The sequence below is a fragment of the Motacilla alba genome, chromosome 5 (assembly GCF_015832195.1).
Source record: "Motacilla alba alba isolate MOTALB_02 chromosome 5, Motacilla_alba_V1.0_pri, whole genome shotgun sequence".
Lineage (NCBI taxonomy): Eukaryota > Metazoa > Chordata > Aves > Passeriformes > Motacillidae > Motacilla > Motacilla alba.
Genome location: NC_052020.1, coordinates 26,535,039 through 26,549,158, shown reverse-complemented (window position 1 = coordinate 26,549,158; position 14,120 = coordinate 26,535,039). Strand labels below are relative to the sequence as shown.

General features: G+C 40.7%; 1 protein-coding gene across 3 annotated transcripts in view; it reads right to left on the bottom strand.

Annotated features, from left to right (window-relative positions):
- Positions 1-14,120, bottom strand: part of MIDEAS (mitotic deacetylase associated SANT domain protein) — a 54,479-nt gene that overhangs the window by 5,824 nt on the left and 34,535 nt on the right. For all 3 annotated transcript variants that reach the window (XM_038136901.1, XM_038136903.1, XM_038136904.1), the window contains exons 3-12: positions 12,965-13,288; positions 11,572-11,917; positions 11,071-11,137; positions 6,199-6,341; positions 5,254-5,357; positions 3,839-3,914; positions 2,588-2,676; positions 1,312-1,461; positions 929-1,108; positions 339-532 (exon numbers count right to left, since the gene is read on the bottom strand). In XM_038136901.1, the coding sequence (XP_037992829.1) occupies positions 339-532; positions 929-1,108; positions 1,312-1,461; positions 2,588-2,676; positions 3,839-3,914; positions 5,254-5,357; positions 6,199-6,341; positions 11,071-11,137; positions 11,572-11,917; positions 12,965-13,288 (1,673 nt within the window). The remainder of the gene's footprint in view (positions 1-338; positions 533-928; positions 1,109-1,311; positions 1,462-2,587; positions 2,677-3,838; positions 3,915-5,253; positions 5,358-6,198; positions 6,342-11,070; positions 11,138-11,571; positions 11,918-12,964; positions 13,289-14,120) is intronic.

Sequence of the window (14,120 nt, the reverse complement as noted above, 5' to 3'; positions counted from 1 at the left end):
TGTTCTGAAGTCTGTACCATGTTCTTTATATGTGATCTAGCAAATACACAGAAACTTGTTACAAAAATGTAAGCATTACAGAGGGCCAACACAGCAGCTGCTTGAAAGTGCAGCTTAGTACCAACTACTGTACACAGTTGAAATGCAGGTGGTATCTCATGCCATTTGAAGAAAAACAAGCCTTAATTCGCAAATATTATTCGAAGTAAGTTCATTAGAACTACTGCCAGTGTCTATGGCCTATACAGAAAGACAGAAAGCTCATTTGAGAAAAAGCTTCCACAGGAGATGCCCAACCGTGATTCTGTGACTATTGCTGGAAACAGAGTTGGTCTTACCTGCCACATTTTTTACATGGAAACGTGTTTTCTGTGTTTTGTGTTTTACTGGTAGCATCTGGTTTTATCTTCTGTTTCCTCTTCTTCCTCTGCACTGGAGCAGTAATAGGCTTTCGAGGCTTCACTGTTGTCTCCCTTGGCTTCCTCCCAATTCTGCCCGTTGCCTCATGACTCCTCATATTGGTATTGCTGGCCTTTGCAAGGGGGAGAAGAGTTGAGGCAAAGTGACACTTAAACCCACCATCAGAAGGAAGACAGTGGCTGAGCTCCTGCGCTTCGCTCATTCCAGACAAAGGTTTTATTTAATGGTAAAATCTTCAGGCTATTTTAAGGACATTTCTCATCAAGGCCCTCTGCATCCACCAGCCATAAAGAATACATTGCATTTTTCCACCTTACACATCCCAGTTGTCCCATCACAGCACACAGTCTGATTGACAGTAACACTCTGATCTACCTCAGCCCAATCTCTTGCTCCAGAAAAAGTTAGAGATGGAAACTTTTTGCATTGGAACTGCCCACCTGTTTTCTAAACCATTTGCAGAATGAAGGTGGCACAGAAAGCACAACATGCACAATGCAGCACTTACTATTACACCATCCTGTAGTGTCTGTTCATCTTTCAGAGCATCAGCACTCCTCTTTCTGTTATCCAACCCTTCCTCTGCCTCCTCTTCTTCCTCCTCTTCCTCCTCCTCCTCCACATGCCCCTGTTCCTCACTGAAGATGTCCCTTCTGAGAGGAAGAACACGTGCAAACCTATGGGAACTCTTCACCAGAAGATAAAGGAACTGTTAATTTTGATGTCTGTAGGTAAATGACATTATGTGACACAGGACACAAATTTGTGAGTCTGGACTCCTGTGGAGAAGCCACATTGCTTGTGTTTTTGATTTGACCAGTAAATGAGACAACACACAAGACTTCAAACCACAGCCCAAAAGAGGTGAGAGAAATTTAGGAAATTGCTTACTTTGATGTCAACTTCAGCTTCATCCTTCATAGATCTCTCATTAGCACCATCAATGTCCCCAAAGATTAAGGTCCCATTCCGACCAATTTTCACCTGTTTCTTGTATGTGTAGTAGAATTCTACACACTGAGCCACTGTTTTGGTTTTTATCTGTAGTTTAAAAAACATGAAAGTCCAATGGATTAAATGATTTTTAAAAAGACTTATAAATAATTACTAGAGGTGCAATAAATACACTTTGTATTTTCTTTCCTTAGTAGTTTCCATTCCACCACAGCTGCTGTTCAAGCCTCCTTTTCTGTGTCATATTCGCCTGTCTGCTTCATCCCACAGCTTACCCCCTACTGCCACTGTTACTCACTGAGAACTAGAGGACAAACTTTCCAAAGAAAAGCTGGTTAATGTAAAGGTGACAGAACCTGGAACTTTGTAAGCTTAATGCACCTCTCAGCCTCTGAAATGTTCCAGTTGAGTTATCAGGCTTGACAGCAGCTTCTCAGTTTTATGGAGGAGCTTTATTTTACAGCAGCACTTCAGAGAAGACCAGACCAGAATACCAATCCAAAAATGGAAGTGAAGGTTTGCAGCCCCTTTCCATTTTGGCCACGTGTATTTTGTAGGCATACGGTGGTAGACAATTATCAGCATGGACTTGTGACCATCTACATATTCTGCATCAGTGATTTCTCTGAAATGTTTGGAATATATTTTTAACTTCTGAGCTTTCAGAATTTAAATGCCTTTGGGGAATTTATTCAGTAAATACCTTTGCAGTTCCTGGTTTTGCACTCTCCTTCAGAGATTTCCCCCTTGCTGACATATCATACCTCATCAAAACATGGGAGTGATCATTTTTCCTATCATTGTCACAACACTGGAAGGAGAGATCTAAAGGATGCACCATTCTCATATCCTTCTTTGGTCCTCTCCATGAGTGGCAAAGATGTGTTTCTTTTTAGTTTTATCAGCAAGCCATTTAAGTTAAACACTGCCAGTGCTCTATAAATGTGCTCTGCAGAGGAGATAACTGCAGCATGGACTAATGGAAGTAATGCCGTTTAAATACCAGGGTTAAGCAAAATAAACATGATTGCTCTAGCTTTCTGGTAAGATTTCACGTTGTGCTGGATGCTGACATTTCTCTGAAATCTTTTGAGTGCAGGGCCTAATGCTTAAAACTGAGGTTTCAGAAAAATCAAGACTGAACTTCCTGTATAAACTGTTCAACAAACATGTAAAAATGTATCACAGAAACAAACAAACAAAAGTAACTTACAAGCTTTTGGACCAAGAAAAAGTCTTTCTTGTAGATTGCAATGCCTTTGTTGAATAGCTTTTTTTCGGCAACCTTCCACTTGTCTGATCCTGTAGGTAAAAGTAAGTTGTAATGGAAGCCCATACAATTTCAAATGTTTACTCTTCTACATACCTTTTCTTCATGTTTGCCTTAAATAAGACCAATATACACAGGAGGCTGCAGTGTCTCCTCGAGCCTACCACAGCAAAACTGTAGAGTGCTGTTAACTCCTCCCTTACTGCTCCACCTCAGCTCTCCTCTCAACACTTCCTCTGTGTTAGATTTAGTGCTCACCACCACGGGTTACCTCACCTCAGCTTGCAAAAACCACTCAATTAGATGAACTAAGATGTTTCCCAAGCAAGGTGAAGTGACACACTTCATGGTGACCCAGTCACAAGATTTATAGTAGGGTAATGGTGGGGCAGAAGAACAGGATCTTCTCTTTCAGCAGCAATCTGCACTTGAAGATTTACTACATCTCCAGTATTCCTCAAATATTCATTGCCTCTAATAATAACATTTTCGAATCCCCTCTTTCCTTATAGATATTATTCAACTAATATTTGCCAACAAATACAGTAGGAATGCATAATAACGAAGAAATGTATTTTCTATGCTTTGTGGTACCAGCAGTTAGACATCTCTCTACCACTTTACATCAGATCTTTCAGGTGACTCGGGTCACTCCAGATCACTGAAATCAGCATCACACAGCTGACTATTTTCTAATTAGGTGCAAGACGACAAAGTTAGCTTATGGCATTTAAATTTTGAAGAAACACTTAACAGGTATCCATAGCTGGCTGAGGCTTCTTCAGCAAGCTTGAAAACTCTTCCCCATAAAACCTCTGCTTAACTCCACCCTGGAAATTCATGCCAGAGAGGCTATGATTCTAAGGTAACCACAGCCTTTCTTGTACATAGTGGCTATCTTTTAACATTCCCTGTGTCTAGGGGATTACCCTCCCTTTTCCTCATAAAGAAAACCAGAACTCATATCTATTCCAATACAGAGGCACATGTTCAGAAGGATGCAGTGTCTCTTACATTTAAAGTGTCATAATTTGTGTAAGCAAAAATTGTGGCAAGCTGACACATTTGAGTTACAAGAGAGGACTGCTCTTTTAATCTTCTTGTAATGTAACAGAGTACCCCAAAAAATCAGAAAAGCATAGAAAAATTCCTGTATGATAAGCAGGCAGCACAGAGTTGTTCTGGTTAACAAACCTGTGTAGTGATAATCTGCCAAAGGGTGGGTAGGTGGTCGCACTGGCTTCTTCAACAGCAGTTTGGTCAGGGCTCCCTTGGATAAACACAAGTAAAATAATTACTTTAATGTTTGGGGTATCAAAAACAAAGATCAGGCAATTGTTTATCCCCTCTTTTCTGTGGCAAGCTAACAGAAAAGAAACAGAGCACAGTTTACCACTTGGGACAACTTTAAAAATCACATTCTTGACTGCTCATCTAATCTTGGGTACCAGAGGCAAGTGGTACATTCTTGGCACCTCTTCACATCTGTGAATTGACACAACCACCAGGGTACTGGGAGAGAGCTAATTCCATAGATAGAGACCTTGCATCAGTTTCCTCTCATTAACCAAAGGCCCATTACACACATATCCAAAAATGCTGCCCTAAATGATACCTGTCTTACATATCCAAGTAATTGTAATCTGATCTCACTTGACTAGGCATTATTTCAAAATAAAACAGCAGTCATGTGACTGAAAGATTACACACACTAAACTCCCACCTCTCAAGCTGCTTTTTGGTTTTCATTTAAACCAGAAAAGTTTTCAAATTTTGTAGGAAGGAGACAACAGAATCGTGCTTCCACTGGCAGTTTAAACCACCTGAACAATGAGCTCCTGCTGTCAGAGGCAGTCCTGCTCCTCCCTAATGCCAACAGCAGCATTCACAACGATGGGCTGCCAGAAACCTAACACACACAAAAAAACTACTTTCTGTTTGATCTCTTCTCTGATGCAAGACCATGCAGTCTCACAAGTGTCACCAGGGGATGGGAAACAAGCAGCCAGGCAAAAGTGTGGGATACTCTTGACCACAGAGCTAATTTATGCCAGGTTAAATCAGTCAGAACTATAAAAAGATGACAAAGCTTTGCTGTTTGCTCTGCTCTTTGATATTACCTCCCAGAGGTGTCAAAGGGCAATAATGAAAGTGTATCATGTCTTACAATACTGATATAAAATTAGCAGCACAGCTGTTAGCAGCACAGATGCAGACGGAGAGGTCAAATGGATCTACCAAAACAAAGAGGTGCAAGACACTGCCCTCTGACTCAGCTTTCAGCCCCAGCCTCTTATTTTTCCTTTCTACACAGTAACCTTTCCAGAAAGACTACGTCTAAGATTCATTTAGCAGTCTTGGCTCACTTGCTCTGTCAGTGTGTTTGTTAAAAAGCCAAACATGTCCAAGTTGGAAATATAAAAGACAGTAAGTGCACATGGCACTGTACATTGGTCAGAACCCACATTAGAGACATACAAGGGACACCAAACATTGAAAGGAATTGCATTGAAAAGGAATTTGCAAGGCTCTCCTCTCAGGAATGAGAGATTACCTGAACTTCCTTAACATCTTTGACCACACTGAGGTGAATAGCTGGACAGACTCACCAGAATGCTTCCCTTTTCTTCATGTAAGAAATGCAACGCCAGCTCCTGGTTGGTTCCAGCCCCAGGAAAAATGCTTGAACAGGCAGCAGCTAGCAGGTTTTCCACTATTTCCACAGGGGTACAAAAAAAATCAGAAAAGAAGATTAAAATGAAGTTTCCTACAGGATTGGCATGATTAATTACCTGTTTTGAAAGAGAAGTAAATATAACAGAAAGTAAAACTCAGAGAAGCTGAATGTCCTTGCAAATTTATCTGGGTCAAATTTAGATCCCAGAACTCATTAGACTACAAGGTCATGCTGCACTATTTACACATGGAATTTCTTGCAAATCTCCTTCCTGCTCTGATGTCTTCCCACGTCCTTTCACCTCACATATTTCTTGAATCCACCCTTACATTGTGAATTTCCATTTCACAAAACCCTTTCTTCTCTCTCATTCAAAAATATTTCTTCCAATTGCCCACTTACTCTTCCCTTCAGGATTTATACAGGCCACAACCCATGTGTAACAGAAGCAGTCAGCTCCCCAGGTCTGCCACCACAACTCCTGCTTCCTCATCCTGACTTCAGTCTACAACTTGGTTTTTTTGAAATACTATTACATCTAGAACATCCCTCAAAAATACAGAGTTGAGTGTGCATGGTTTTCAAATGTTAACAAAACCAAGGAAGCTTCACTGTGCAAAAGGCTGCTCTTGTCTGACAGAAGCAACAGTCCCAGTTTTTTCACAATTAAAAGAACCAATCCTACCAGCCTCCCCTTGCCCCATACATGCAATCTGATAAACAAGTTTTGCTCCTAAAACTGTTTTCAAGACCACTCAAACATGTAACTTGAATGGCAGCTCTAAAAGATTTTTAATTATGCCTACAGTAGATATATGGTTACCCCTACAACCACTGCGACAACTCTGCCCTCTTTAACAGCCTTCCACCTTCTTACCATTCTCTTGAGTGACTTTATTGGTTTCCAAGTCACCCCATGGCTGCCACACCAGCTCTGCTTTATGTTCATCGGCTTCTGCCAGAGATCTGTCTTGGAGCGATGGGATTTCTGCTTGGAAGCGAGTTCCTACATTTATTCGCCTGCAGAGACAGAAAAATGTTACAGTCAGGCCATCTTTACAATGCCCAGGAAGTCTCCATCTCTGCTAGAAACATTAATGAAGACCAAACTAAGAAACAAATACATATACAAATGCAGGCTCTTGCATATAACACCAACAGTGTTGTAGGTTACATAAGTAACTTGGAAGTTGGGAGGTTTTACATCTATTCCCAGTTTCCATTTTTTTATCAGCATAGGTTGAAACTGTATTTAAATTAGCATCCCCTAATAGCTGCTCAAAGAACAGTTATTAGCTTCCAATAATCATAACTTTTTGAGAGGCTCTCTTATGGCAAGCTTGCTCCTCAGGCATAAGACAGGTAAGCCAATTTTAATATTAACATTTTGTCAGCCAACAACTGAACTGTCTTCAAATGTCCTTTTCAACCTAAACACTGCCATCTGGTCCAACCTCCCACTCAAAGCAGGATCAAAATTTGGTCCTTTATTACCTTGACACAAGCTGGTGTCTTCTAGGTACTCTTTCTAAGAACTGAAACCCAAAATATAAAACAATGAAACCTGCATCACTCATTTTGTACCAAATCCTATCCTTTCAGCAGCAATCTCATACTTTTACATCTGAATTAGCAGACAGATTTTTCACTACATGAAACCCACAAAGCTCTACATTTGCTTTAAGTCAAGTGACCATCCACAGAGATTCTACTCTGCATTAGCAAGCATGATTTTGTGCACAGAGGTGGGTAAGAACCCCCAGTGAAAGACTGTTCTACTAAGTACTTAATGCAAGTGCTCCTCATTCAACCACACTGGTGGCTCTTGACATAGTAAAGTATACAGAAAGAAGCTCTTTTGTGTAGAGAGCAGATCAAGCAGTGCCCAGAAGATGATAAAATTCTGGAGCTGCTTCACTAGAAAAAAAAAAGTAAAACTCCCTGCACCCAGGGCAAGGTGTGCTGTAATTCTCAAGTCTTGGCTTGGTGCCCCACACCTAGCACAATTACCAGAGAAAGAGTGTAATCTAGTGCAATAAGGAATAATAACAAAAACTTCTGAGAAATGCCAACTTCCAGACTTTTCTCGTCCTCTGAAATTACACACACATGTCTGTTATGAAAAGCAGTTTGGAAAAAGAGTGAGGAAGCCTTGAGACAACACATAACCTGTACAAAAATCCAGAGAGTTACCAGCAAGTGTTTCAATATGGTGTTTTGAAGTCCTAAGAGACTGTGTTATCAAACGGGAAGAAATGGGTATGGAAGGAGAAGAAGCACATATCTTAATTCCCTTTTCCACCCAATTCCTCATTTTGGTATTGTTCATGAAACACTTGCATCATAAGATGTCGTGTTGGAAAAGCCCGTGTTCGAAAGAATTACTGACTTCTAACACACATAAAAAGATATTTTGCAAACTGGTTGGTTTTTTTTTTTTTCATCTATAGGAGATCCAGATATCCTTAAGGGGAACAGTCCATGTGTAAACAAAGAGATGCAGAAGTTAACTACCCTATATGCTTCTTCCAACTTCATCACCCATTCAGCAGTAGCTCCACACAAGTGGGGTGGGATTGCTTCTTGGATTCCTTCCTTCAGAATCTGCTAGATGCACAGACTGATGCTAACTTCCTCTCAGTAGGGGATGGCAAGATGACATCAAGCATGACAGATGTAACCAGGGAAGTTTTAGGCAGGCTGCCACATACTACCAGTCTTTTCCCCCAAAAACACTATTTCCAATACCTGCTGAATGTAAAGCAACAGGGACACCACACATTTCAAATCACAGCCATGGGCAGGGATGAACTAAAGCAGTTGAAAATGTTGCATCTCTGATGCCCCTCGCTATAAGTATTTCAGGATCTGGTAAACAGGAGTAATTTCATTTCAAATGCACACTAAAGTGGAACATGCAAGAACAGAGAACAAAGAAGAACAAAGAACCCAAAGAAAACGTTAAAGTTTGATTTTTAGTATTTTACAGGTACAAAAATCTGTTTATAATACTATATAATTTTCTATTTTTCCTTCACTTGTCCTATTCATCTTGGACAGTAAAAGCACAATCTAGACTAAAAATGAAAAGCAAGAGATTTCATGCAAGACTGAGAAGACCTTGCTAAAAAAGCAAAGGCAAGCAACCATCCTGGTAAAGCAGCCCTCCTTTCAGAGCACACTGAGAGGGACTGCAGATTAATGTTCATCTGAAGTCTTCTACTCATTGTTGTTAGTCTTGCTTACTTTATGGCATGCAGTTTCACAGGGAGGAAAGGGTTATGGATTATAATCCATAATTTCACTACATAATTTCTATGCCCTATAAAGGATGACTGCTTGAAACTGACACTCTGCTGCCACCTGGAAACAGGTAAAAAGGTGTTTTTGCAGTAAAAACTGCACTGGGAAATTTGGGAGATTTCGTTTCTCAGGGCACAGACTCCTCTGACCTCACTTCTGAGAAAGAAAGAGACAGCTGGAAGATATGAAGGGAAAGAATGTGGGCCATCTTGAAAGCTGCTTTTCATTTTGAAACTGAACTTGGAATATGACATCTCTGGGCTACAGAAAACTAAAAATTACATTACGTGCCTGCAACGCCCAAATAAAACCAGAATTCTACTGCAAAAAATGACTCTCCAGAGATCCATTCAAGTTGTATTATCCTTTACTGATTAAGTCTAGACTTCAATACATCAAGAGCTCTTGCCCGTAAGCGCCAGTGGTGCTCCTGGGATGCCATGGGAGCCGAGTGTGACAACATCCAGAACTGAGCCTCTGAATTGGGAAGGCAGTTCACATTGATGCACTACAGGTATAAGGCTGCCTACTTCAGCAGTGACCCCAAGACGTTGGTGCAACTGAACTACAAAACCAGCATGACACAAGGATCTGTGACAACAGCTGCCATTTGTACCATTTCACAAAGAATTAAGCTTCATTATCACATTTCCTATTTCAAATCACTGCAATTAAATAACCTTCTGAGAAGCATTAACAGGAGGCTTGGCAAAACACAAGCAATTAAGACTACTGTATTGGGTAATCACAAGTTAAGAGTCAACTTCTGACAATTAAACATTTTTTTCTTCTAAAAAAAAGTGCTTCCTGCCACATTTTCTTTAAGAAAGACATGTCTACATAACAGACCACAACAGTGCTGCCAAACACAGAATGACACCAGGTTAATAATCTGTTGTCATTAAAAGTTAAAAGCAATTTACCTCCATAAGCATCTGTTCAGTAAGACTTAAGATGACAGTAAGACAAAACTGCACATAACTCCCTTTTAGCAAAAGGAAATGAACTTGCACTACTAAGATACCATGGTTTGAAATTACCAGCAACATTAACTTGAAAATATGAAAATTTTCACACACAACTAAAATCACAACCAACTTTATGTCATTAACTTCAGCAATTTAAGCCAACAAGAAAGACAATTGCACCACAGAGAGGTCAAAGATCAAGACCTGAGAGGGACACTGTTCAAGAAGTTGCCCTGGATTAACGAACCAATGGGAAAGAGATGAATTAGGCAACTTCCAAAATAAATTCATTCAACAATAAATGTGCTTATTTCAATGAATGGGCTTGGTCTAGAGGAGGTTTGCAAAGGTTACAAGAAAAATCTACCATCAAAATCTACAATTGCAACATTTGCTCAGGACAGGCTGCTGTGACAAGTGTGGAAAACTGACCTTGAAACAAGAAGGCAGAATGGGAAAAGGGCAAGAAAAAAAATTGTCAGCAAATGCTCCAGTCCCTTTTTAAAATACAAATAATTTTGAATAGAAACAAAAGAAGCGTTGTATTTACCTGGGGAAAGTTTGAGTTAAATATCTCAAATGTTATGGGATATGCTGCAGAGTTAGAGCAGAGATTCCTGACTGCACAGTCAGATGCAGAGCCATGTGGGTGTTTTTATGCCATATGGGTGCTTCCAAGCCATGCATCTCCATGATTACATTTTGCAGGAGATAATTAATTAGGTATAGTAATGAACTGGAACTACACTACCTTGCTGTAATTCCGCAGTACTGAGCTTGAACTGATAACACTCTCAGAGCATTGGCAAAGGCTGTGCAGAGATATTTGCAGCTCTGCTCAGGTTTAGCAGGACTGACACCAAGTCTAAACTCACAATTCCAGTTTCAGCATCTCCAGATTGTGCTCCCTACTGCTGCTGTGTCCACAGGTTTCCCAGCACACAGCCAGCTAATGACCACAAGGCTGATTAGCTCAGGGCACCCCATATGCCACTGGCCATAGCATTTTCAGGCTGAGCTCGCCCAGGGGAGAGCAGAGAGCAGAGTGCTCACAGCTGTGCTGCAGCTACAACACACCTGCGACCTGACCAGTCCATGTGAGAGCTACCCCCAGTTTTCCAAGGACATTCTGTCCTTCTTCTAAAGGAGCATCATCTTCCCACCCTAAAACAAGCACACAGCATACAAAGAACAATACAGGACAGATTCCCCTTTTGGTAACTAACAATAATTCAGCCCAGAGACAGGTGAGCATCAATAGAAAGCAGTTAATGTCACCAGAATTACATTTGCCCAAACAAACACTATTTATCATATGGTGTATTTTTTAATCAAGACAACGTATATTTTGAACCACTAATAAGAATAGTTTCAATGCTTCTAAGAGATACATCAGTCGCACAGGGAGCAGCTTGAAGGTTTAGGAGGAAGCAAAGAAGCACTTTTACTAAGAGACTCTGACTCTACTGGCTACTTACGGTTCAATGCTGACCGGGGTGGCTTCCCCCACAACCGTAAGAATCGGAGGGGTAACTTCTGAACTATCTGCAACAAGAAGAAAGAACTGCTCAGCTTCACACCTGAGATTTACTTTTCACACAGCTTGCAAATCTAATCAGAGCTGTCCTTTTCCGAAAAAAGGTACTCCCAGGCTAGATAAAGGAGTTCCAGACGACCAGGAACTTGCCCTCCTCCCCTCAGCTCAAGATACTGACAATCTGGGAGAGGAACTGACTTTTCATTCCCAAGAACGTCAGCAGGGGGTGTTGCAGGTTGCTTGTGAACCCATCTTAACATCCATGCCCAGATGGAGCAACACTGCATTTCCTCTATTCCAGCTCCCCAAACAATCAGGAAGAAGCTCCAGTTTCACACAAACAGACCTCCTAAGGGCATGATGTTCCCCCTAATGCTCCACAGCTCCTAATCATAAATTATGCTCCTAATCATAAATTATGCAAGGTTAAAATGAAACTTACTTGATCTAAGCAGAGTTCTGTGACCACTTTTGGGTGTCATTGGAGGTGCAACTGAATGACTGCTTGAAGAGAGGATAGCGTTAAAGTACAGCCCAGATCCTTCTCTCACTGGACTAAGGATTGGGGGAGGAGTGTAAGGAGGTAGCTCAAAGTTCCTATCTGAAGGATGGTCTGCCAGACGGACAGGTGACCGTAAGTGGCTCTGATATGGAGTAATGTTGGAATAAACAGGTGGTGCAATAAAGGTGCCGGCTTTTGGTGGTATGAAGAGTGGCTCGGGTCTTGGCCGCTGCTTTGGTTTTCGGGCAAAGCCCTCTGATTCATCCTTTGGAACAGCATCTTCATTCTATTAGAAAAAAAAAAATTGCATTGTTGATTTAATTTAAAATCTCAGGTTGTCTGAAAAACTTCAGTGAGATGAGAACATTTTTTCATAGCAGCTTAAAATCTGGATAAGACAGTTGGAGGATGTCTCAACAATTAGCAGAAGGGGAAAGTGAGAGGAAGAACACAGGGAATGGAATGGAATGGAATGGAATGGAATGGAATGGAATGGAATGGAATGGAATGGAATGGAATGGAATGGAATGGAATGGAATGAAATGGACGCAGGAACTATAAGTTAGCAGCTCCAGCTCATGTGATTATGAAGTTATATTTTACAAGAACTTCATGTACATCTGGTCCAACCTTCATGGCAGCTTTAAAATAGAACAATAAAGCATAGCAGAATCCTGGTACAGACACACCAGAACCCTGACAGAGATACACAGTGACACCAAATAGTGGTAAGAGAGGAGAAGACAATATAACAGTATTTTATTAGATGGTCAAGCATTTAAATGCAGAGAAACCTCCCCAGATGCCTGCCATTCCTCTGATATCCGAACATTCTGTTGTACTCCTGGATAAAGGAGAGGGAAAATAAAAAAAATCAACCCATCCACTCATCACTACCATGCTGTAGGGGAACTATCAAGTACTGACCTTCAGAACTCAGTAAAAGGTTTCAATTGCATGAGAATAAATCTTCACTTTGGATTTTGGTCACATTGAGAGATATGTGCACTACTTAGAATTTATTGGTATTTATGTATGAAGAAAGCACTCTTGACACAGACAGACTACTATTCTAGTCTTACTGCTCATCTGGCTTCATTCACTGTTTCATGAATTTAGTGAGGCGCTGCCTGGCTTTACTAGCATTAGCTGTAGGTCATGAAAAGCCAGCAATGCCCAAATATATGGCAACACTATGATAAAATCCTGACTACGTACATTCCACGTTGAAGCCTTGAGATCAGACTACTTTAATAGAAAAGTTCATGGCTAAAAACTGTGTGATTAAATCTAACAGATGTGCCTCATCTTTGGTTTCTCAGTCCATCCATACCTGACTCGAAGTCTCCATGTTAGTATTACGATTAGATCGCCTCCGAGTGACTATCACAGAAGGCTTCCGTTCACAAGGAGCTCGATCATTTGTTGGGCCTCTCTGGAGCTTTCCATCCTCAGACTTTTCCTTTTCAAGGCTCTGCAAGTCAATTTTTCTCACTGGCACAGACACAGGAATGATAAGAGGCACAAGGCTGTTATCCTCCCGAGCTTTTTTGGGAGCTGGTGAAGAACTGGCGAATTCCACAACACTCTTTGAAGCTGCAGTAGGTCCTGGAGCTGTTACTAGCACACTCTTCTTCTCCTCTGAATTATCCAGCTCCTGAGAAGAAAAACAGATTCCTAAAAATTCTGTATTACTTATGTAAGAAATGAGATATCATCTCACTTTCAGTGTATATCAAGTTTCTTGAAGCAATTTGCAAGCTGAAATTGATTTGGAAGCATTACTGGAGGAAAAAGAATATTTCGCAGTGTTACTAAAATTTCATAGAATTACTTGAGGATTGCCTGTAGTCTCAACTGCTAGAACACTTATATAGGTCATTCTTAAGAATTATTTCACTACCTATGTTTTAACATTTTTTTTCTATATGAATTTGTGTCCTGCTTTATAACTTTCAACAACAGCTCTTCAGTTTTAGTAATGACCAAAAACTGCAGGTTATTAATTTCAAATATTGGATTTCTGCTCCAGGGAAGACTGAACCATGATAATATCTTAATGAAATCTCTCACACGCAAAAAAACCTAAACCCAGAGCTAGTTTTTTGCTTCACTTTTTTTTCTGATTCTGGAAAACATTAAGCCTTCAAAATAAGCCAGATAACAAGACTGAGCACATAAAATCTGCTATATCAAGAAGATCCACGACTGCCTCCTTTCAAGACCTTTTATTAGAGTTGGGCTAAGTTGCACGGAAAGGTTTATTCCGTAACTGACTCTGCAGTTTACAAGTCTGACTGCTTCTTCACAGACACTGCAGATGTACACCTCTACCACACAGTGATGGAGCACACACTTGTAAAGTCACAAGTGGCATCCATTGTCCCAGAATAAGCCTCAGGAGAAATTAATGAGGTCTGAGGACTTGCCTTCACTTCAGGCTGGTGACACTCGTGTACTTTCCCATAAAACTACCAATTTTGGGTTTG